Source organism: Halichoerus grypus, chromosome 4 (genome assembly GCF_964656455.1).
Source record: "Halichoerus grypus chromosome 4, mHalGry1.hap1.1, whole genome shotgun sequence".
NCBI classification, from domain to species: Eukaryota; Metazoa; Chordata; class Mammalia; order Carnivora; family Phocidae; genus Halichoerus; species Halichoerus grypus.
In genome coordinates, this window is record NC_135715.1 from 149,736,418 (window position 1) to 149,760,448 (window position 24,031).

The 24,031-nt window shown below is 36.7% G+C and overlaps 1 protein-coding gene across 8 annotated transcripts in view; it reads right to left on the minus strand.

Annotated features, from left to right (window-relative positions):
- Positions 1-24,031, minus strand: part of COL5A2 (collagen type V alpha 2 chain) — a 516,164-nt gene that overhangs the window by 317,440 nt on the left and 174,693 nt on the right. For 3 of the 8 annotated variants that reach the window (XM_078071089.1, XM_078071095.1, XM_078071090.1), the window contains one exon: positions 23,774-23,918. In XM_078071089.1, coding sequence (XP_077927215.1) covers positions 23,774-23,798 — 25 coding nt within the window. In that variant the 5' untranslated portion in view covers positions 23,799-23,918. Of the gene's footprint in view, positions 1-19,681; positions 19,761-20,363; positions 20,492-23,722; positions 23,919-24,031 lie in introns of all 8 variants that reach the window. The other 5 variants (XM_078071096.1, XM_078071091.1, XM_078071092.1 and 2 more) reach the window with 4 other exon arrangements.

Genomic DNA, 24,031 nt, shown 5'->3' on the forward strand with positions numbered 1-24,031 from the left:
GAAGAAGTATCTGGTCAAAGGACAACTGTGAATTGGAAAAGAATATTTGACCATAAAGAAAGTATAATATGAAAAATGAAATGACACTTGTATAGTGCATGAGTGACAAGGCACTGAGTAGGGTACAGATTTCACTTAATATTGAATTAATAAGTTATTACTTTTCAGGGCACCTGGGTGGCTCAGTTGTTAAGTGTCTGCCTTCGGCTCAGGTCATGATCCCAGGGTTCTGGGATTGAGACACGCATCAGGCTCCCTGCTCAGCAGAAAGCCTGCTTTTCCCTCTCCCACTCCCCCTGCTTGTGTTTCTGCTCTCGCTATCTCTCTGTGTCAAATAAATAAATAAAATCCTTAAATAAAAAAAAATAAAATAAATTATTACTTTTCACATATCTTTTTCTTTCCTAGGGCAATCTCAAAGTTTAGATTTCTTTTTTGAGGGAAAGATTCAGATTCCTATGGTTGCTGAAGTCCCTGTGGTATAATTTTACCCTTTTTTAAGAATCACTCTTAGAAAGAAATTGACCATGACCTCAAAGTAATCTTTAATGAATTTTACCTATCATACTTTTTAAATGACTGCTAGAGATCAGTTTTACAGAATAACTGGAAAACCACATTTACAGAACATGTATTGTTAATGGATGCATTACTTCAAAAAAATAATCAAAGATTCACTTTTTTCTTAGTATCATATGAAGAGCACCAAATGAAAGCATAGCTGGAGTCTTTAAAAAATTTTTACAAAGAATTTTTGTATTATGACTTAAAAGCATTTCCACTCAAAAATCTTGTAAGATGAATATTCAGTACTTAATGCAAGGTGTATTCTCCAAACTTAAAGTGTGCATTTTGGGTTAAGGGCGACGTGAGCTAAAGAATCTATGAATAAATAAATAAATACAAACATAGAGATCACCAGTGTGTAACAGATTACAAACTCCCCTTTCATACTATGGATCTCTTTAAAAATACTTTCCAAACAGGTATTATGTTAAACGAAGTCAGTCAGTCAGAAAAAGACAAATACCATATGATTTCACTCATATGTAGAATTTAAGAAACAAAACAGATGAACATAGGGGAAGGGAAGAAAATAAAATAAGATGAAATTGGAGAAGGAGGCAAACCATAAGAGACACTGAACTCTAGGAGACAAACTGAGGGTTGCTGGAGGGGAGGTGGGTCGGGGGAAGGGGAAACTGGGTGATGGGCATTAAGGAGGGCACTTGATGTAATGAGCACTGGGTGTTATATGCAACTGATGAATCACTAAACTCTACCTCTGAAACTAATAATACAGTATATGTTAACTAAATTGAACTTAAACTGAAAAAATTATTTTCCAAAGGCAAATAAAGCACCTTAATCTTCAACAAAGTTAATTAGAAATATGACTGCTTAGAAGATTTAATTGTCAAATATGCATTGAATAAACTATAAAGAAAATATTATATACCAAGATATAGGTGTACCCAAATATATTTATAAATATATACACATGTATTCATGTATATTAAGTACATGCATTGGAAAAAATTCCAAATGTAAAGTAATTCAAGTGAGAAACAGGCATTCAGAGGCCTGTATTTAAGAATGAGTCTACAGAAGTAAGGGTGCAAAATGTAATTACTGAGATATTTTAAATGAACATAAAAGAGAATTATTGAACAAACTAAAATAACTAAAAAAACTTATTTTTTTATTTCTACACCAATCTGCTTTACCAAATAGCATTACTTCATACCTTTATTTTGCATAGATAGGTTGAAGGCCCCATTTTTATTTATTGAGCAATAATGTATATGGATTATCAATAATTTATTGATTTTATGACTTTTCTTCAAAATGGGAATAATGGCTTCTTTTGTCAATTAGTATGATGTCTGTGTTTTATGTGTAAGTTGTACACTGTTTATCAATGTTTAAGTTCTTAAAGGAGAATGTTAATTTCTCAAGTTAGTATGGTTTTTAGGATAATAAGGAAGTTTGCCCAGTACAGTATTATCTACTATTACAGTAGACTTACAGGTCTGGAAGGGATCTCATATCTAATTGGTCTAAGATCTTGCCTCGAGGTAAGTCCAAAGTGGTTAACAAATAACGCAACTTAATAAAAACAGTGATACTTGAAAATAATTACTTAGAAATCTGGAATTCAGAAGAAAGTGAATAAAAAGGAAAAAATAGTTTTATTCTGCATGACCCTTTCTACTAGCATGTTAACAAAGTTCTAAGATTAGCAGAGGTCAGAACAGTGGAAAGAAATCTCTAATTCTTCCTGGGGAAGTTTTCGACTCAGCCCAAACTCCAACTTGGCTCTCACTCTTCTTGCCTTCCACAGGGAGAATAAAGTCTCTTCGCTCTTTTCTATTTTTCTGGTACACAGGATGACTTCATGAACCTAGCTTTTCCACAATGTATGTAAGCAAAGGCTGCTTTTATGCCCTCAATAAAATATTATACTTTATTTTGTTATTTGATTCTTTTATTGAATATTTGAATTTTTATGCTTATAATCTTTGTATTTTGTATGATTAGTTAATACTGGTATTCGATCACCTTCTAAGATCTTGCATTTTAAATTCTGCTTTTCTTTATGTATTTATCCTTTTCTAGCCTCACTGTCAACAATGGAGAACTAATGTAATTATTCCACCACAAAGTACATCATATCTTCCATAGTTTACCCAGTATAAGATCTAAGAAGATGAGACCTCCAGGCTACTTTAGTTGGCTAATTTTTTACCATACTCTTGATATGTTTTAAAAACAAAATAGGGGCACCTGGGTGGCTCAGTCGTTAAGTGTCTGCCTTCGGCTCGGGTCATGATCCCAGGGTCCTAGGATCGAGCCCCGCATTGGGCTCCCTGCTCGGTGGGAAGCCTGCTTCTCCCTCTCCCACTTCCCCTGCTTGTGTTCCCTCTCTCACTGTGTCTCTCTCTGTCAAATAAATAAATAAAATCTTTAAAAACAAAATAGAATGTGTTAGTGGCATAAATAGTGAAATCTTGACTTGTCCCCCAAAGTGCAATAACCAAGGACAGCAAAAATGTGGCTGCAACTCCCCTCTTCTGGCACATAGATTTGCTAATCACAGTATTCTTTCCCTCTGCACCAGATGCACCCAGATGCAGCCCCAGAATCTTTTTAAAAACAATGCTCCAGGCAACCACTACCATTCTATAAATGTTGGCAGAGAAACATAAGTACATTTGTATTTTCTGGTATAGAAGGGTTATTACAGTTTTTAGTTTATATTATCTATTCAGTTGTGGAAAACCCTAAGTTTAGTAGTTGTCAGTTTAAATAGGCTAAATATTGGAATAAATGTTCCACTTTTCCTTTGGTAATCACTAAGACAGGGAAAGCCATTATATTGACTTGCAATATATGAAGAAATAAGTGTTCATCCACAGGCAAGACAAAGGCATCATATCCACAACTTTACAAGCTGTGCAAAGGACCAACCCCAGTATTAGAGAACAGGTAGAAAAGATTAGAAATTTTTAAAATAAATAGTGGTTAACGTTATCATTGTGTTAAAATTATAAAATTAATATATACCTCATCAATTAAGTGTATGAATGATCACGTGACTAAGATTCATCTTATCTTACAGGGCAGAGTCCAAACACCTTATAATGATCAAGGCCCTTTGTAGTCTGTTCCCAACTTTTTAGCTACATCTGCCCCTACTTCCTACCATGCCCTGACCAGAACATATGCTACATTCCAGCAATACTGGACTGTAACCAAGCACAGTATGGCTTTTCACATCCCCAGACATCGGAAAGTCATTTCTTTTGCCTTCAATGCCCTTCCTTCCTCTGCTTTATAATTCCTACTCATTTGTAAAGACCCAGGGAAAAATTAGCTCCTCTGAAGCCTTCTCTGAACTTGAGTATGTCAATCATTCTCACCCCAATGTTCCTGGAGCACTATGTACAGACTTACTGTTGCTCTCATTAATCTCCCATAAATGACATACACAATCCTTAAAGACAAGAAACACTGGTGCTTTCATGTCTGTGTTCCATTTCTTGAACAGTACTTATACAAAGTACAAACTCCATAAATATATTTTGAATGAATAAATGAACATTTGAGCCAATCATATGGTAACCTAAAATGAATTCAGGTTTTAACCAAAAGCCTTTATTAGGTTCACACTAATCTCTCTTCTCCATTATGAAATTCTTAACTGTGCTATTTTTACAAGTCTAAATCATGAGTGACAACTTCGCAGCTTCTGTATTTATCCATCCTAATCTCTTCATTCTTTCCTCCTTCCCCATCCCTAAAAGAAGTAGTGAATACTACAGTGAGAGATTTTTATTTGAAAGAAAAAGAATCATACGTCATTACAGAATAAACATATTAGTTGCATGATTTTTTTCTTTTGTGAATCATTTATTCAATAATTTGTATTGAGTAAATGAGCTTAATTATTCTGAGAGGACTGAATTGGGACTATGAGTCACAGATGACCCACTTTTTAATGGTAAAAGTGGCACCCAACAGTTGGGCATACCCTTTTCTTTCAAGAGTTATCGGAATTAAACTTGGAGAGAAATTATCTGTTTATAATATATCATAAAATAAGTTCTCATCCTTTTTTATGATTCTCTCTCTTTAAAGAATATATTTTCTGATCAGTGTGATGAGGGAAATCTTCCTCTCCCTTACTCCAATATGGCCAGTTCCAAAAGTGATCTCTTTTTTAATTTACATCTATTTATATCCTACTGTTTATATAAAAGATATGAGACAGTTTACAACAAAAACACATATATAAAATACAATTAGAAATACAAAACTGTTGCCATGTAATAGGTGAAGTAAATATAAAATTTGTAAGAACAACTTAGATGCTGTCATTTAGTTTAAATCCTGGTTTTTAGTTGCCTGAAAGACAAGGTAAAAATGAAAGATAAAATGAGTAATAAACTCAAAATGTATTAAAGACCTAAATGTGAGACCTGAAATCATAAAAATCCTGGAAGAGAGCACAGGCAGTAATGTCTCTGACACTGACCACAGCAACATTTTTCCAGGTATGTCTCCTGAGGCAAGGGAAATAAAAGCAAAAATAAACTATTGGGACTATATCAAAACAAAAAGCTTCTGCACAGTGAAACTATCAATAAAACTAAAAGGGAGCCTATGGAATGGGAGAAGATATTTGCAAATGACATACCCAAAAAAGGGTTAGTATCCAAAATATATAAAGAACTAATATAACTCAACACCCAAAAAACCAAACAATCCAATTTTAAAAAAAATGAACAGAAGACATGAACAGACATTTCTCCAAAGAAGACATACAGATGGCCAACAGACACATGACAAGATGCTCAACATTACTTATCATCAGGGAAATGCAAATCAAAACTACAATGAGATATCACCTCATACTTGTCAGAATGGCTAAAATCAACAACACAAGAGACAGATGTAGGTGAGGATGTGGAGAAAGGGGAACTCTCTTGCACTGTTGATGGGAATGCAAACTGGTACAGCCACTGTGGAAAACAGTATGGAGGTTCCTCAAAATGTTTAAAATAGAACACCTCTATGATCCAGGAATCACAGTACTAGGTATTTATCCAAAAAATACAAAAACACTAATTCAAAGGGATACATGCATCCCTATGTTTATAGCAGCATTGTTTTTAAAAAAAATTTTAGAGATTTATTTATTTGAGAGAGACAGAGCATGAGTGATAGGAGGAGCAGAGGGAGACGGACAAGCAGCCTCCACGCTGAGCACAGAGCCCAATGAGGGGCTCGGTCCCAGTACCCTGAGATTATGACCTGAGCTGGAATCAAGAGTTGGACACTTAACTGACTGAGCCACCCAGGCACCCCATAGCAGCATTATTTACAATAACCAAGATATGGAAGCAGCCCAAGTGTCTATTGACTGATGAATGGATAAAGAAGAAGTGTTTATATATACAACAGAATATTATTCAGCCATAAAACAGAATGAAATTTTGCCATTTGCAATGACATGGATGGGGTACAGAGTATAATGTTAAGCGAAATTAGTCAGAGAAAGACAAATACCATATGATTTCACTCATATGTGGAATTTAAGAAACAAACAAATGAAAAAAAAAGCAAAGAAAAAAAAAGAAACAAACAAACCAAGAAACAGACTCATAATTATAGAGAACAAACTGATGGTTACCAGAGGAGAGGTGAGGGGGCAGAAATGGGTGAAATAGGTGATGGGATTAAGGAGTGCACTGTCATGATGAGCACTGGGTGATGCATGGTATTGCTGAATCACTATATTATACACCTGAAACTAATATAACACTGTAGGTTAACTACACTGCAAATATAAAATAAATAAAATAAAATATAGGATGAGTAATCTAATTCTCATTTTAAAAGGGAAAAAAGCTAACAAGGCAGATACTAAGAGGAAGCAGAATTTTCTGGCACTGAATTCTAAAAGAAATTCTCTTTCATATATGAAAGAGGAGACACTGAGTAAAAAGTGAATTTTACCCTCACAATTATGTTTATAGTACTTGCTGGAAAAATTATATGACTATTATTTATCTTACATCTTATTAAAACAAAACTCAGTGAAGATTATTATACATCAGGCTAGGTTAATATGGTCCAAAAATAATCTTCTCATGGTCCAATTTCTCCAAAGACACTTGTCAGACTATCTAAGAAAGTGGTTCTTAATTCTATTTGACCTTTGAACTCTTTTAAGAAACACTTGAATACTACGGACCTCTCAGCACAAAAATGCACATGCATACCAGCTTTGTATACAATTCCAGGGAGTTCATTGACCCCTTGAAACCCATCCATAATTCCCAAGGACTAGTGTACAAATGAATTACATAGTTTCTAAATAATTTTTCATACGTATCAATTTTAGTCTTAACATATTTGATAAAAGATGAGGAGTAAATGATTCAAGGCTGCAGTTTCTCTGAGATTCCTAAAATATTTAATCTAAATGACTGAAAACCCTCAGGGCAAAATTCCTTCCTGTGATGATAATAACTTTTCTTATATTAACAGTACATTTATCTGCTGAGGCAATGTCACTTTCAATTTCTGTAGGTATTTTTTTTATGGCTGGATGAAAGGGGACCCTTTAGTAACTGAACTGTCAGATCATAAAGTTGACATTTCATTATTAAAGGTCATTGAGAGTCAGAGTACAGAGGTGCCTAAGGCAAAACAACATTTTCTTCGAAGATATTTGGGATTTATTCCAGCTCAAGAAAAGGTATCTGACACTGAGTGCTTTTTATGTTCTTGGTACTTTACAGATAATGCTTTATTTAATTTTTATAATTAATTAGGCATTATCATATTATAAGCATAAAGAAACAAACCTCTGAGACATTAGATAACTTGCCCAAGTTTTCATATTAGTAAGTGACAAAACCAAATTTCAATCTGAGGCTTATAACTGCAAGCTTATGTATGTTCTAGCACACCATGTTGATAATCTACTCCTTGCTTTGCACACTAATACTGAAAGGAGTTGGAAAACCCTACATCTTAAGAGACCTCTTCCATAACTCTTCCCAGAAAGGTAAATAAGATCAAGGCTTTTTGTGAAATCAAATCATTGGCATTATTAAGATTCTTCCCTAATTGGAATTGCTCATCTACTTCTTCAGTAGTTACGTAATCATTTATTTAACCTGACTTGTTCAATATACACTAGTTGTTTATGGATTTTAGAATACGTAACTCCTCTTCAAGGGAATGATAACAGATGGTGAAATCAACAGTCTCAGCAGTTAAAAATGCTATTCACATAAATAGTGGTTATCATTATTGCAAGGAATTTGGCCTGTGAGTTCTCAGAATCATTCACATGAAATATTTTAGGAATGCCAGTGATAAATGGAATGGGATAATGGGGTCTATCTACAGAAGGTAGATGAGCTGTTCCAGAACCCACTAGGGTGAAATAGAGCATCTAACCTCCTTTATTTGGAATGTGGATTGTGCTTAAGTTCAAAATTGTCACACAAAACTTTTCCTCCTCCTTACCTATAAATTAACTAAAAAATAAAAATAGTAAATAAATATAAATAGTAAACTATTTTAAGCTACATAATAAAAAATTTAAAAAATAAGCTGAATAAAAAATAAAGTTATAAAGGTTTAAAGCTAAAATCAGAATTGAAACATAACCGTATAAAATGATCAAACACACTACAAAAAATAAAGATAAAAGTACAAGAGAAATTTGCCTATTTTTTTTAAAGCTCTTTTTTTTTTTAAGATTTTATTTATTTGACACAGAGAGAGAGAGAGTGAGAGAGATAGCACAAGCAGGGGGAGCGGCAGGCAGGCAGAGGGAGAGGGAGAAGCAGGCTCTCTGCTGAGCAAGGAGCCTGATGCAGGGCTCCATCCCAGGACCCTGGGATCATGACCTGAGCCGAAGGCAGCCACTTAACTGACTGAGCCCCCCAGGCGCCCCAAAATTTGCCTATTTTTGGCCCTAATTTTTATATAAAAAAGAATAATGGTATAATCTATTTTAAAAGCTAGAATTTTTAAAATTATAAAAGCACAAATAAATAATTAATACAGATCTTGTTATAATTTATACATGTATTTATGCCATCTGATAATTTTTCCATATTAAATATGGGTTGTTGTTTTTTTAAATGAATCTACCATCCTTTCAGTGAGAGAATAAAATGATTCACCTATAGGGGGAAAGAAATTAAGCTAGCCTCAAGACATTTCTTTCACCAGCAAACTTTAGTGCCAGAAAAGAATAGAGCAATATTACAAAGTTCTCAGGGTAAAAATATGACCCAAGTATTTTATAACATTTTATAATTTGTAGCAGATGTGCACAAAACTGAGGATACAATATCTCTGAGTACTTCTCTTTTTTCCCCCAGCTCTATGGAGGTATAACTGATAAAATTGTAATATATTTAAAGTGTACAATGTGATGATTTGATATATGTATACATTGTGAAATGATTACCACAATCAAGTTGCCTAACAATCCATTAAATATACAATATAAAATTATTAACTATAGCCACCATGCTGTGCATTAGATCCTCAGTCTTATTCATCTTCTAACTGAAAGTCTGTACCCTTTAACTAACAGCTTCCCATTTCACCCAGTCCCAGCCCTCGGCAACCACCATTCTAGTCTCTGTTTCTATGAGTGAGATTTTTTTTTTAAGATGCCACATATAAGTGAGATCATACAGTATTTATCTTTCTCTTCTGGCTTATCTCATTTAACATAACGCCCTCCATGTTCTTTCATGTGGTCACAAAAGGCAGGATTTCCTTCTCTTTTTTTGGCTGAATATTCCATTGTGTGTATATACCACATCTTCTTTAACCATTCCTCCATCAATGGACACTTAGGTTGCTTCCGTATCTTGGCTGCTGTGAATAATGCTGCAACGACATTGGAATGCAGATATCCCTTCAAGATACTGATTTAATTTCCATTGGATATATACCTAGAAGTGGGATTGCTAGATCATATGAGAGCTCCAATTTTAATTTTTAAAGGAACCTCCACACTGTTTTCCATAATCAGTGGCTATCCCACTTCCTATTCCCACCAACAGCGCACACAAGGGTTCCCTTTTCTCCACATGCTTGCCAACATTTGTTATCCCTTGTCTTTTTGATAATAGATATCCTAACAGATGTGAGATGATATCACATTGTGGTTTTGATTTCCCTTTACTGATGATAGTGATTTTGAGCATATTTTTATATAACCTGTTGGCCATTTGTCTTACTTAGAAAAATGTTTACTCAGATGCTTTGCCCATTTTTTACCTGGGTTATTTGAGGGTTTTTATTTATTTTTTTTTTTTGCTACTAAATTGTAAGAGTTCCTTATATATTTTAGAATTAATCCCTTATCAAATAAGGTTTGCTAATATTTTCTCCCATTCCATAGGATGCCTTTTTTTTTTTATGCTTAAAAAAAGCATATGCAAAACCTTTGCTATGCAAAACCTTTTTAGTTTGATGTAGTCCCTACTTCATTTTGTTTTTGTTGCCTGTGATTTTGGTATCAGATCCAAAAAAAATCATTGCCAAGGCCAACATTGAGGAGCTTTTCCTCTACATTTTCTTCTAAGAGTTTTATGGTTTCAAGGTCCTACATTTAAAGCTTCAATTTATTTTGAGTTTACTTTGGTTTGTAGTATAAGATAGGGGTCCAAATTTCTTTCTTTTGCATGTGTCTACCCAGTTTTCCCAGCATCATTTTTTGAAGAGGCTATCCTTTCTCTCTTGTGTGTCCTTGGTGCCACTGTTGAAAATTAGTTGACCATGAAATACAGTCATCAAAGATATGAATGAAAACAAGGAACTGAGGAAAGGAGACACTATGGTAAAAAAGACTGATAGAGAAAATCCAATCCATTTTAAGTGTGGAGGAAAGAATAAACAACTCTAAAAATTATAGCTATGTAATTATAGCTATATGTCAATGTTATAAAATTTGAAAAGACAATATTATAATACACTGAATAAAAAACAGAAGGAAATGGGAGAAAGGATGAGTGCTCATTTCCTCATCTTTCACAGCAGAAATCAGTCAATATGACATAAAACTAACACATGAACTCTAAGAAAATTTATTAATGTTCCTCATCATTCTTCTTAAAAGGCTCTTTTAGCAATAAATATCTGGGATGAAGAAACATCGGAAGGTTGAACATCCATTAAGCTTCATGTTAGCTTCCTTTTCCATTAAATTCAAGTAAAACTAAATTTATCTTTTAATTTAAAATATGATATATAAATAGATGCAATTTTTGTATACTGTTTCCAGCCATCTACAGTTATATTTCTATCTTTCTGTATATATACGGCAATGGCTAAAAAGTCATTCTACTGATCATATCAATATCTGTCTCTAAATAGTGGTACATGAAGGTACTTTGTTATCTTACTTGTACAGTTCTGCATGGCTTAAATGTTTATAAATGGTATTGTTAATTCTGCAAAAAATAATTCTATAACATTTTATTTAAAATCATGGAAGTATCACCAAAAAAGATGGAGCAGTAAATACAAAACCTTAAAATGATAAATAGTTGAGGTACCTTATGCAGTTTTCTATATATAGGAAAGATTGTGCACTAATTGCAAAAAAGAAGATTGAATGAGAAAACTTGAACAAAGCTGTAAATGACATCTCTAACATATCTTTCCTCAAACAGCTTTTTTTTTTTTAAGATTTTATTTATTCATTTGACAGAGAGAGAGAGAGCACAAGCAAGGGGAGCTGCAGGCGGAGGCAGAAGCAGGCTCCCCACCACCGAGCAGGGAGCCCAACGCTGGATCCCAGGACCCCGGGATCATGACCTGAGCCGAAGGCAGACGCTTAGTCTGAGCCACCCAGGTACCCCCAAACAGGTTTTAAATAGAATTCAAAATTGAGATTAAAAATAGAAGAGTACCATGAGTTTTATTTTTAGTAAAGTGAATTTGAATAATAGGTTCCTATTATCTGTGTGTCATTAGATAATTACACTAGAATATAAATTATTTACTTTTAGATTGTTTCTTGGAAATTGTGTTTGTTGAAAGGTAGTGAAACTAAAAAGGTGTTATGCAAGAACTTCCTGAGGATGGTCAATATTTTTACACATTCACTAAACTTATAATTTAAATAAACTATTTAACAATAAATGTTCCCAATAAATTAAACCTTTCCTTAAAAAGAGAGAGAGAGAGAGAGAGAGAGAGAAGCAAACCATAAGAGACTCTTAACGATAGAGAAGAAACTGAGGGTTGTTGGAAGGGAGGTGGGCGGGGGATGGGCTAAATAGGTGATGGGTATTAAAGAGGGCACTTGTGATGAGCACTGGGCGTTGTATGTAAGTGATGCATTTTACCATATATGTTAACTTAAATTTAAACAAAAACTCAAAATTTAAAAAGAAGATCAATACTGCCCAGCCGCTGAGGGAGAGTGCTGGCCTGCTCTGCATCCCGGAACCGCCCCTTTGGGGTGACCCTGAAGACACCCAGAACACACCTGATGAGAAGTGTGCAGCTTTAGGGCACAGAAACAGGGCTTCCCAGCAAGAGAAGGATAGAGGCAGACCAGGTCTAGAGAAAGGGCTAGACGGCGGAGAAACGCGGGTGCGGCGGCGGGGGTGCTGCTGGGCCTACTCTGACGGCCCCTGCAGCAAGGAAAACTGGCAGCTGCCTGGGCTTTCTGAGGAGGCTGCTCCTTCCACTCTCCAGAGACAGTGCCAACGGCCAGGTGGGGCATGGCCTGAATCACCGCTGGGTAAAAATAAAGCATGAGACATCTATGAAAAATAAAAAATAAAATAAAAAATATAAACCTTTCCTTTTGAGAAGAGAAACAAAATTATCTACATATCTAATTTTTGTCAAGGCAACAGTAAATTTAATGTGGTATAAAGCTGAATGTTTTTGTATTGAAGCCAAAGAATTTCCCTTTAAGAGAGTGATAAATAAATATCATAATAGCCAGTGTATACAGAAGTAGCTAAAGATCAAGATATCAAAATTCCATCTTTTCCATACAGGTAATTCTACTTGCCATTTTTTTCCCTGACTTCCATGTACAGGTGGTCATAAATAATACAGAAACATTTTGGCTTATGTATAATTATCTTCTATCCAGCCATCTAACCAAATTCTCTTAGTATAACTTGTACATTTTTAGTAGGATGAGCTTATCATGGGTTTCTGTATTAGTTTTCTAGGGCTGCCTTAACAAAATATCATAGTCCAGGTGACTTAAACTACAGAAATTTATTTTTTCACAGTTTTGAAGACTGGAAGTCCAAGATCAAGGTGTCAGCAGGGTTGGTTTCTCCTGAGGCCTCTTTCTTTGGCTTTCAGGAGGAAACCAAGCTTTCTCATTGTGCCCTTGGAGACTTGTGCTATCCCTAATCCCCACTAATTAGAAAGTATACAATCAGTCACTCCTCACAATCCCAGTATAGCTCTTTCTGCCCACAGGTCCCCTCCCATGAGCAGGGAAAGGGTTAAGGTATAGGCCAGAGAGATAGGAGGCCCCTGTCTCCCCTGATTAAGCTCCAGAAACTATTCTTGGCAGGTGGAGATGCTAAGACAGAGCTGAACAAGAAATAAGGGAACAAACCAAGCTGGCACAGAATCTCAAGGCCACAAGCTTCCCAGTCAGTTCTCAATAAAAGACTGCCACCAAAAGCCCTTAGTGGCAACCCACTCGGGACCCCTCTCACTTTACAGAGCTTTTTTTCTCTCCTTACTGCTCTCACCTCCACTTAATAAACTTTCACTTTACTTCACCCTTTTGTGTCCCCAAGATTCATTCTTTGACTCCGTGAGACTAGAGCCCTACAATCCTGCAACACCCTCACATGGTCATTTGTATTGTCTGTGTCCTAATCTCCTCTTCTTATAATGCCACCAGTCATATTGAATTAGGGTTCCACTCTTATGAACTTATTTTAGCCTTATTTACCTCTTTAAAGGCCGTTTCTCCAAATATGATTGATCACATTGGTGGTTAAGATTTCAACATGAATTTGGGAGTGGGGAGGGGGGAGAGGGGACACAGTTCAGTCCATAACAATTTCTAAGGATATGAAGATATATCATAGACAAGAAAAAGAAAAACCATTTTGTTTTCTTTTCCATTATTTTAGGTGTTATTTCATTTTCTTTCTATTGCATTTTAGACAACTTCTAAAATAATGTTGAATATTAATAAAGTACTGGTCATCTCTGTCCTTTTTCTAAATGTAACAGAAATGTCTTTAATGTTTCATCATTTAGAATAATATTTGCTATTTATTTCTGATAGTCTTTATCTTATTTAAGCATATTCTGCTATTTTTATTGCACTTAGACTTTTTATGAGTAACTGCTATCTTTTATTCAAAGCTTTTCAGTATCTATTGATATAACTATATGGCTTTCTTCTTTAACTGGCAAATGTAAAGAATTAAACTCATAGGTTTCTGATATTGAGATAACTTTGCATTCCTGGGATGAGTTCTACTTAGTCATGACATATTATTCTTTGGAGGCATTATAGTATTCTGTTTGCCAATATTCTATTTAGAATTTTTTGTTCAATAAGATTTAAAATTTACATAAGCTTTGATTCAATAATCCCACTTTTGGGACTTTAACCCATAGAAAGAAAATCCCCAACAGGTTGGGACACCTGGGTGGCTCAGTCATTAAGCGTCTGCCTTCAGATCCAGTCACGATCCCAGGGTCCTGGGATCGAGCCCCGCATCAGGCTCCCTGCTCGGCGGGAAGCCTGTTTCTCCCTCTCCCGCTCCCCCTGCTTGTGTTCCCTCTCTCACTGTGTCTCTGTCTGTCAAATAAATAAATAAAATCTTTAAAAAGAAAAAAAAAAGAAAAAGAAAATCCCCAACAGGTTAAGATGTTTATACTTAAAGATGTTACTTAGCAAATGTTTAGTAGCACAGTTTAAAGTAGAAAAAAAATGTTTAAAAAAGTTATCCAATAAAGAAGTTTATTTTTTAAATTTCATCTACTGACTACACAGATAGTCTTCTCAACATATTATAATACTATATAATTTTGGATCGTAACGGATTGGATTGTAACAGATGCAGAGAGAAAGGGGGGCATAAGGGACAGGTTTGTTTTGTTTTTTATTTTTTAATGTTTACCGATTAAAATCCCAGTAGCCTATTTTTGTAGAACCTGATAAGCTGATTCTAAAATTCACATGAAAAATAAATGACATGAAATATCAAAAGAAACTTTAAAAACAATGAAGTTGGGAGGCCTAATCAGATTTCAAGATTTACAGCAATCAAAAGAGTGTAGTGTTGGTTGAAGGATAAATTTATGGTCAGTGGAACAGAATATAGAGTCCTTAAATAGAGTCACACATGTGGTTAATAGATTTTTACTTATTTGTTTGTTTGTTAATGGGTTTTTGACAAAGGTGCCAAGGTAACTCAAGAGAGAGAAAAAAGGCTTTTGTACAAACAGTGCTGGAATAATTGAATATGTATATGGAAAAAAATGAACCCCATTCCTTGCATAAGACTATACAAAAAATAATAAGTTAAAATGCACATAGTCCTACACAAAAAAGCTAAATCTATGCAATTTCCAGAAGAATACACAGAGAAAAATAATGAATGGAGAACAGGCAAACAAACTAATATATTCAGAAAATATAACATTACTCAGAAACAAAAATATTAATCAAGCAGCATGGATGAAACTCGAAAACATTAGGCTAAGAAAAAAGAGCCATTGCAAGAGAGTACAAACTACATGAGCCCACCTGTGTGAAAGTTTGGAACAGATTAAACTAATGTATAGTGGAAGAAAGTAGAACAGCTGTTGCTTGGGGCCAGGAGTGGGGGTGGTGCTGGAGGGATCAGAAAATGTGTCTGGTGAGGAAGGAAGGAGTAGAAAAAGGAAAAAGCAAACCCCCATCTTTTCCCCAACTTCCTGCCTGTGTATTGCTGATGCTGGGAGAGGAGGAAAGCCATAAATACAAAACAGGATCAAAATTTTAACTAGTACAGGAGGCTGGTCATTTTAATTACTAAACTTCAACTCTCTTCTTTGACTTGAAGTAACCAGAGAACAGTTTCCAGAAATGTTATGGAGTTTCCTTCCAAGGGAAGAACTGCATAGAATATACTTAAATGAATTATAAAAATCAAGTCCCTTGATGCACGCAGGGACTTACAGAAAAGTTTCAGAAAAATGAACCATACACATCGCTCATTATAGTTTATTTGCAGCAAATAAAAATGTGTGTCTAACATCACTAAGGTATTATTTCCAGGAGATAAAAACAATAACTAAGGGCTAACCAAAAGCTCGTTTATGTTAATGTGAAAAAGAAAAGCTTTGAGCATAGTTTAAAGCTCGAAAGTGTAAAGGACACCAGAGATGCCTTTTGGTTTTCCAAAAAGACCAAGACCAAGACCAGGAGAATCAACACATGGTAAATACATCTGATCCCGCAAAGGGCCTCAAACAGAACAGGAAATGGACAATGTTAAGATCCCTAAAAGGAGTTTTAAAGACAATATGCTTCTGAGCAGGGAAATTCCATGAATAAAGAAGTATTTGAAAAAGTCTGTTCTTGCTCTACTACAAGAGATAGAAAGCTCAGGAAAGATCATCAGGAGGTAGGGAGACCTCTAAGGAGGCTGCTGCGGAAGTTTGACAAATAATGGAAATGTACTGAAACCCTAACACTGAAAGCTAGAGGGGACCTTGGAGAGCTTCTAGGCCAATATTCTCTTCTTGAAGCCAGTCAAGCAAAACAGGTTCACAAAATGTAACTGACATAAAAACTCAGATGTGCTGCAAAACTTTATTTTGTTGAAAACCGATATTTCCTGTCTCTCCACCTCTAATACCTAGCAGGTTTAAATACAGACATATTAGAGACATAGAGAGATCTCCAGTACAATCTGGTCATTTAACAGTCTCTTCAAGTAACGTTCAAGTAATGCTCTCTCATTTGAACAAAAATCCTCAGCCTCACAGGAGCCTCTTCCTGCCCAACCTCCAGTAAAGCTGCAACCATTTGGGGTGTTATATTCTCCTGGTATTGGAGTAAAGGGGCCCTCAGCCTCACGCCAGTCCTTGGACTGGCATCTGCTGGTCTCTGAACTGACGTCCCCTGTTCTCCTGGTTGCAGTTTGCCCCATTGGCCTCTGTTGTTGCAGTTTATGGCCAGCAAATTTATGGTCCATTCCTTTAGCTTGGACTTTGTTCCCAGGAGAAATTGGCCTCTTCCTTCTGCCAACTCACCTTTTTCTCAATTCTTACTGGCTTCAAACTCCTGGTTTACCCTGCAGCCTCCATCCAGTACCCTGGCCTGATAGCCTTTTCTCAACCCCTGCCATGAAGTCACCTCACCCTGACTGTTCTCATGTTAGTGTCCAAATCCCTCCCTTCCACACATTGGTCAGGGTCTTTACCCCTACCCCTAAGCTCCCCACCGAGTCCAGTTAAGGGAACAGGAAAGAGCCATATGACATTGATAGCCCATCAACTTCCCAAACATTCCTTCAACCCAGGCTAAAGCCAAGAGAGGAAAAATCAGGACACATATTTCACTGGTTCCATATTCTGCCTCTTGCTATCCCTTCTGTCCACCAACACCAGGCCAAAAAGGAGGTTAGCACTCCTTGTATTTCCCGAACTTGATCCCCCTTCTCTCTGACTGAAGTCTCTTTATTATCCCTTAGAGATTAGGGAAACCTTCACTAAACATTATGACAAGAAATAAATTACAACTAAAGACCCTGGACTAATCTTAATATAATATATGGGCTTAAAGGGTTAAGAATTCCTAACTCTTCGGGGTACCCAGTGGCTCAGTTGGTTAAGTGTCCAACTTTTGATTTTGGCTCAGGTCATGATCTCCGTGTCATGAGATAGAGCCCCTGGTCAAGCTCTGCACTGGACGTGGAGCCTGCTTAAGATTCTCTCTCTCCCTCCCACTGTCCGTCCCCACCTCCACCCCCACCCCACCTCTACTTCCATGTGTGCATGCGCTCTCTCTCTCTCTCTAAAAAAAAAAGAAAAAGAATTCCTAACGCTTCAACAGCTTTCAAATAGGCTTTCAAATCTCTTACAAATTTATCAAGTATGCGCCTTCTATTAACCAAAGAAAATCACAAGGCCAGCCCATATTCAAAGGTTAGGGAAATAGACTCTTCTCCTTAGTAGAAGAAACAACAAAATACTGTGGGCGAATATTTCAAGCCACAAGAGGGGAATAAGGGCTGAGTCTTCCATTAGAGTCTTCCCCAAAATCCACCCAACATCATCTATTGGCATATCATTTTCTACCCCTAGCTACAAGAAAGGAAGAAAGTGAAATCTTTCTGCTGGACCCATGGCTGTCTAAAATAAAAGCAGAGTTCTGCTAGTAGAAGTAGAGATGGAGAAGGGATCTGAAGACATTCTCACCACATTAAGTATCTCCCAAGGTTACATGAGTTTTTCTGAGCCTGTGTTCTTAACCCTTAAATAAATATTACCCCAAAGTAACATCTGCTGTCATTCTATTTTACCAAACAGGTGCTTAATAAGTTTAAACATCCTTTCTCCAAAATAACTTACTGAAATCCCCTGATATGTCCAGCACTGTGAGATGCTAGAGAGCCTTCCTCACTAAGGGATTACAATTGGTGAATACGATGGGCTGGTAAAGAGCTAGGATACCATGTGGTAATTACACATGCATACACAGAGCACTAAGGGAGCTCAGACAAGGGGCAGGATCAATCTTGAAAGCTCATTCCTGACTCTTTCTGGTAGAGGATTTTAAGAACGTAATTACAAGGGGCGCCTGGGTGGCTCAGTTGGTTACGCAACTGCCTTCGGCTCAGGTCATGATCCTGGAGTCCCGGGATCGAGTCCCACATCGGGCTCCCTGCTTAGCAGGGAGTCTGATTCTCCCTCTGACCCTCCCCCCTCTTATTCTCTCTCTCTCATTCTCTCTCTCAAATAAATAAAAATCTTAAAAAAAAAAGAATGTAATTACAAATTCAGCATTTACTCATTCAACCTGTGCCGGTTTCTGTTCTAGATACTGAGACACAGCATTAAAGATGACTGCCCTGGAAAACAATATCATGAAGCCATTACTGCTATATATAAATACAGAGTGACCTGGCAGGGAGTGCTGGAGGGAGTATCATGGAAATGTGTTGGGGTGTTCAAGGAAGGCATCTTTAAGGAGGTGACCTTAGACAAGAACTAAATAATGGGAAGAAGCCAGGTATGTGAAGATATGCCTCTCAGGTCTAGAGAATAGTCAGTTCAACAGTCCTGAGTTGGAAACTATGAAGAGAAAGAGGGTCAATGTGACTAGTGTGCAGTGTGAGAGAAAAAGAGCTATGGGGCATGAGAATGGATAAGTGGGCAAGCATGTACTTGTAGGTTGTGATAAATGGTTGAATTTTTGTACTAAATGCGTTGAGAAGTCAGAAGATTTTAAAGCAGAAATAGGATAGCATATGATTTATGGTTTTTGAAAGATCACTGTTATGTAAAAAAAAAAATAGATTGTAGGCAAATAGGTTTAAAGGAGGAGGAAAATAAAATTAGGAACTAAGAGCTTACTGCATTCACAAACTGAAAGGGAATTATGTTCCTTTTGTTTTCATAACATTAAGTAGTAGTAATGCTGAGCAGAGAGTAGCACTTCAGTCCATCCAGTATATTTCCTCTCCTCCATTCATTCATTCATTCTGCAAACATTTTTTCTAAGTCCCTTTTATGTTGTAGGCACGGATCCTACCTAATCAGCAGAGCATAAGATTATCCCCAGTGCTTTCCACAATTCCTGATTCCAGGAAATGCTAATGGAAGAACCACTGAAGAATTCCTAACATCCTATCTCACTCAGGCTATCTTGAATAGCAATGATTAAATATTGTAAATCAGATATCTTCTGGTTCTCATATTCTATGATTCTATGATAGTTCTATATTATTTTAGGAATTTTTAAGAAATTGCTTTGAGAAAGTAAGATTCAGAGAGAAATATGGATACACAAATATGGGGACACATTTTATTCATTATACTAAAAAAAAAAAAACTTTTTATTATGGACGAATGATAAAGATTCTAGGAATTTTTTCCAAGATATTTTTATATTGTTCCTCAGAGACTTTACCTGTGCTAGCGTCTTTAGAATGCTCAAATCCATGTTGTCGGTCCAATCTTTAGTGTAGAATCATTCTATAAATTTTAAACTGGAAAAAAATGCAATTTGGCTTTACAACCATATGTATGATCTATTTGAAATTTGTAAAGGGGTTGTGACATTATTGCTTATTCTTGTATTCTCAGGAAAAGAAAATATGATCACTTAAAGCTCCTAATCCCCACACCTCAAGCACACAACAATTAGCAATTGGATCACTGATGAAAACAAATGCTATTCCAATTCAAACTGAGTATCACTACAGTGAGAAATGTTAACTTCTAATGACTGCTGGCATTAACGAGTTTTTAGTAAACCTAAATCTGTCTAAAGACTGGAAGGAACCTATTACTGCATCAAGAAGTAAGGTTCCATCAACACATTTTGTGCTTCAGTAAATTTCATAAAACGTGGAAACATCCTGAAGCATTTTGAATTGTGAAAATACATTAGTCAGTGGAGGCACACTAGTCTATCTTTCTAATGAACAAGATGACTGAGCCCTGGAACAGACACAAGTGCTTGTAAACCTCCTGGATCTCTAGGGCCTACCCAAAATCTGGTAAATCCAGCCTATAACATTGCCTAAAGAGAGAAGAATGTTCTAAAATGGGTCCCTAGAGGATGACTCTGTGTTTAACTCCAGACTCACCATCTTAGCAACACCAGGCCCAGGAGCTCAGCAGCACAAACCACAACAGCATACACCCAGATGGTTCGGACCTTCAAACCAAGACATTCACGGTCACACATATCCATGTGGTATGACTCAAGAGTCACCTAAAATGTTTGCAAAGACAAAAACAGATCTAATAAATAAAATACTTATATTTAATAAATAAAGTCAGGATGATTGAAACTACCAAATGTTGGCAAAATTTCTTCAGGATCAAAGAATAAAGGTAAGCTTGACTGCCTACACATCCTGATAGAGGAAAAGGCCCCTAAAGAACAGACCAAGTTAGAATTAATGTGAATCAAATCAAATCTGGCTGCTGGTGCCTAGCAATGGGATAGAGGGAGGATAGAAGGAGCAAAATAGTGATAGGGTAAGGGCTACACACAAAGATAAGCCAGGAATAAAAAGTTGGGATAAGCTAACTAAACACAGTGGCCACCCTATCTCGAAGGTCTCAAGAACATGTGGTATGGGCTATGCTCACATATGTCCCAGGTTGTTTAATGATCTTAATAATGAGTTCCCAACTGTAGCCTTCACTTTATAGTGTAACCAAATACAAGAAAATAAAACATCAAAGGTAAGAATAGGTAGTCAGTAAGTAGAAGCCATTTCCCTGATTTATTTAGCAAATTGAGCCACTTATAACAAATTAGCAAGGCATCAGTAATTTATTTTTGGAATTCATTAACACTGAACTATTTTCATGCTCTGAAATTGTTACCTTGGGATGAGATGCTTTCTCTAATAATTGGAGCTAATTTCTTAAAATAATAAACTATTCCTTTTGGTCATTAGGTTTGTTTAGTTTAAGTGCAAGTTTATTAAAGTAGGCTTCAAAGGTAAGTCATTAAGCAGGGAAATTTGGTGCTTGCTGTTTTCAAAGACTTTTAAAAATTACTTATTTCTGAAATGTATCTAAAGCAATAACACTCCTTTAAAAGAAACAAACGGTCTGAGACTCAAATTTGGCTGGATCTCTTGGGATGGCATTGTGATTCAGATCAGAAATGAGTTAGGAGGGTAGGGTATCTCCTAACCCTGTGTCCCATGAACAACATCTAACTGACATGGGGAATTCAGCTTAGCATTAGAGCTGCACAGGCTCCTGGGCTGTATAGAAGCGGGAATCATGGAGAACATCTCTGACTTATGGCTATGGTTTCCACCTAATGCTGACAAACTTAAAATGAAAACCCATTGCTCCTATTAAATAAAAGAAATTAGGGGCGCCTGGGTGGCTCAGTTGGTTGAGTATCTGCCTACGGCTCAGGTCATGATCCCAGGGTCCTGGGAACGAGCCCCGCTTTGGGCTCCCTGCTCAGCTTGTCCCTCTGCCCCTCCCCCTGCTCATGCTTCTCTCTCTCTCTCTCTCTCTCTCTCAAATAAATAAATAAAAATCTTTAAAAAAAACTAATTTGCGGGCCGCCTGGGTGGCTCAGTCATTAAGCATCTGTCTTCGGCTCAGGTCATGATCCCAGGGTCCTGGGATTGAGCCCCGCATCGGGCTCCCTGCTCCCTGAGAAGCCTGCTTCTCCCTCTCCCACTCCCCCTGCTTGTGTTCCCTCTTTCACTGTGTCTCTGTCAAATAAATAAATAAAATCTTAAAAAAAAAAACAAAACTAATTTGCCAGTTCCTTAGGTAAAGCCTGATTGTAGTCACCCTGTAGAACCAATTTGAGCACGGTAATAATATGAACAAAATAGCAATCTAGTGTCTCAGATCAGGTGATGTGCAAAGTGTAATGTATTCTCCATTCGTTTTTAGGAATAGGAACTAATTATCTGATATATTACATATACTCTTCTCAGAGGGCATCCACCAGACTTCTTCCACTAGTATAAAGAACAAAGTTGTTAGTCCTGAAAAGATGAATTTATAAAGCCTTTTTAGGTACACTCATTAAGTGTCTTATTTCTGGACTATAAAAAAAAGAATATTAAAACTTGTTTTTAAAAGGACTTAGATCACAGTAGCTCATTCTACATGCTAAAATCATTTAATTTGTTGCTTTTGATGTTCCTAATTGGCCACTAGTTCTTTTGATTTAAATGGATATGTTTTCCCCACATCAGTTATGCATCTTACTATCACTACTAAGTTTGACATCATATTGAAATAGTGTTCCCAGTAGGTAACCAGTCTATGTAAGTTATTAATGTTTAGCTGAGATACTAGTTTACCCTTTATTAAAACATCTCTTTGCCATGTTAATACATGATTATGTTCCTTTATTCCCACTATTTTAAAAATAATTTGAGCAAATTTAATATTGAAATGTACAGAACTATTTTCACTTTTATGTATCCAGTTATAAAATATCTTAAAATTTTAGACATTGAGCTTAATTTAACAACTCAAAATTCCACATAAACCTAGAAAAGAAGGGGCGCCTGGGTGGCTCAGTCGTTAAGCGTCTGCCTTCGGCTCAGGTCATGATCTCAGGGTCCTGGGATCGAGCCCCACATTGGGCTCCCTGCTCGGCGGGAAGCCTGCTTCTCCCTCTCCCACTCCCCCTGCTTGTGTTCCCTCTCTCGCTGTGCCTCTCTCTGTCAAATAAATAAATAAAATCTTTAAAAAAAAAAACCTAGAAAAGAAAACTATGGTATGTAAAAAACCACCAGTGCAGTCCTAAGAACAGACATCTTTACAACTTTGTTGATAGATCCTGGATTCAACCAGAACAACTGGGAATATGTGTACGGCATTCAAGAAATACTCCCTTAAAAATGTCACACTGACTTTGACCTTATCCTCTACAGGGGCAGTTATGTCTCCTGTGCCCCTAATTGTCCCAAACTTTCACATTCATATCAAATGATTATCTGTCACTTTTCCCTAACTCTTAAAGCAAAATCAGACATTTCCCTACCTCTAGCAGTAAAGAATATGTCTTCCACCTTCCTCTGACTTTATAGGACAAATGTGCTTTCACATCCCCTGATCTAGAGAAGCAAATCATCCACCTATTACCAGTAGAAATGGCTTCCCTCCATCCATCACTCCCAGCCTGCAAACAGCTTGGACCCAGCCTTACAGCAGAGAAGGAGGAAGGGATAAGACAGAATAAGAATTTACTGGGGCTCCTGGGTGGCTCAGTTGGTTAAGCATCTGCCTTCGGCTCAGGTCATGATCTCCAGGGTCCTGGGATTAAGCCCCACATCAGGCTCCCTGCTCAGCAGGGGAGTCTGCTTCTCCCTCTGCCCCTCTACCCGCCCCCTTCTGCTCTCTCTCGTGCTCTCTGTCTCTCAAAAAAATAAATAAAATCTAAAAAAAAAAAAGAATTTACTGCAGTTGTATTAGGAGTCAGAGGAACAGCAATCACACTTACCACACGGCCCACGGTACAAGGAATCATTTGAAGGACCACCTATTTACTAACCCTGCTTGGAAGCCTTGTTCAGCATCTTCTCTTTGGATTTAGTTTAGTGATGAATGATCCAGTCACCTGGGCAGCTTAAGTAGCTACTCTGAGAGTACTGTCATCACCAGGCAAGGGTAATTAATCAAGGAGATGCCACATCTATCTGTAAAAGAAAAAAGCTGTATATTAGTTACATCCAGATTGCCATAGTCAATCTTTGCGAAGTCATATCTTACTACTCCTGATCATAGCACAGAATTCTGCTGACAAATGAAA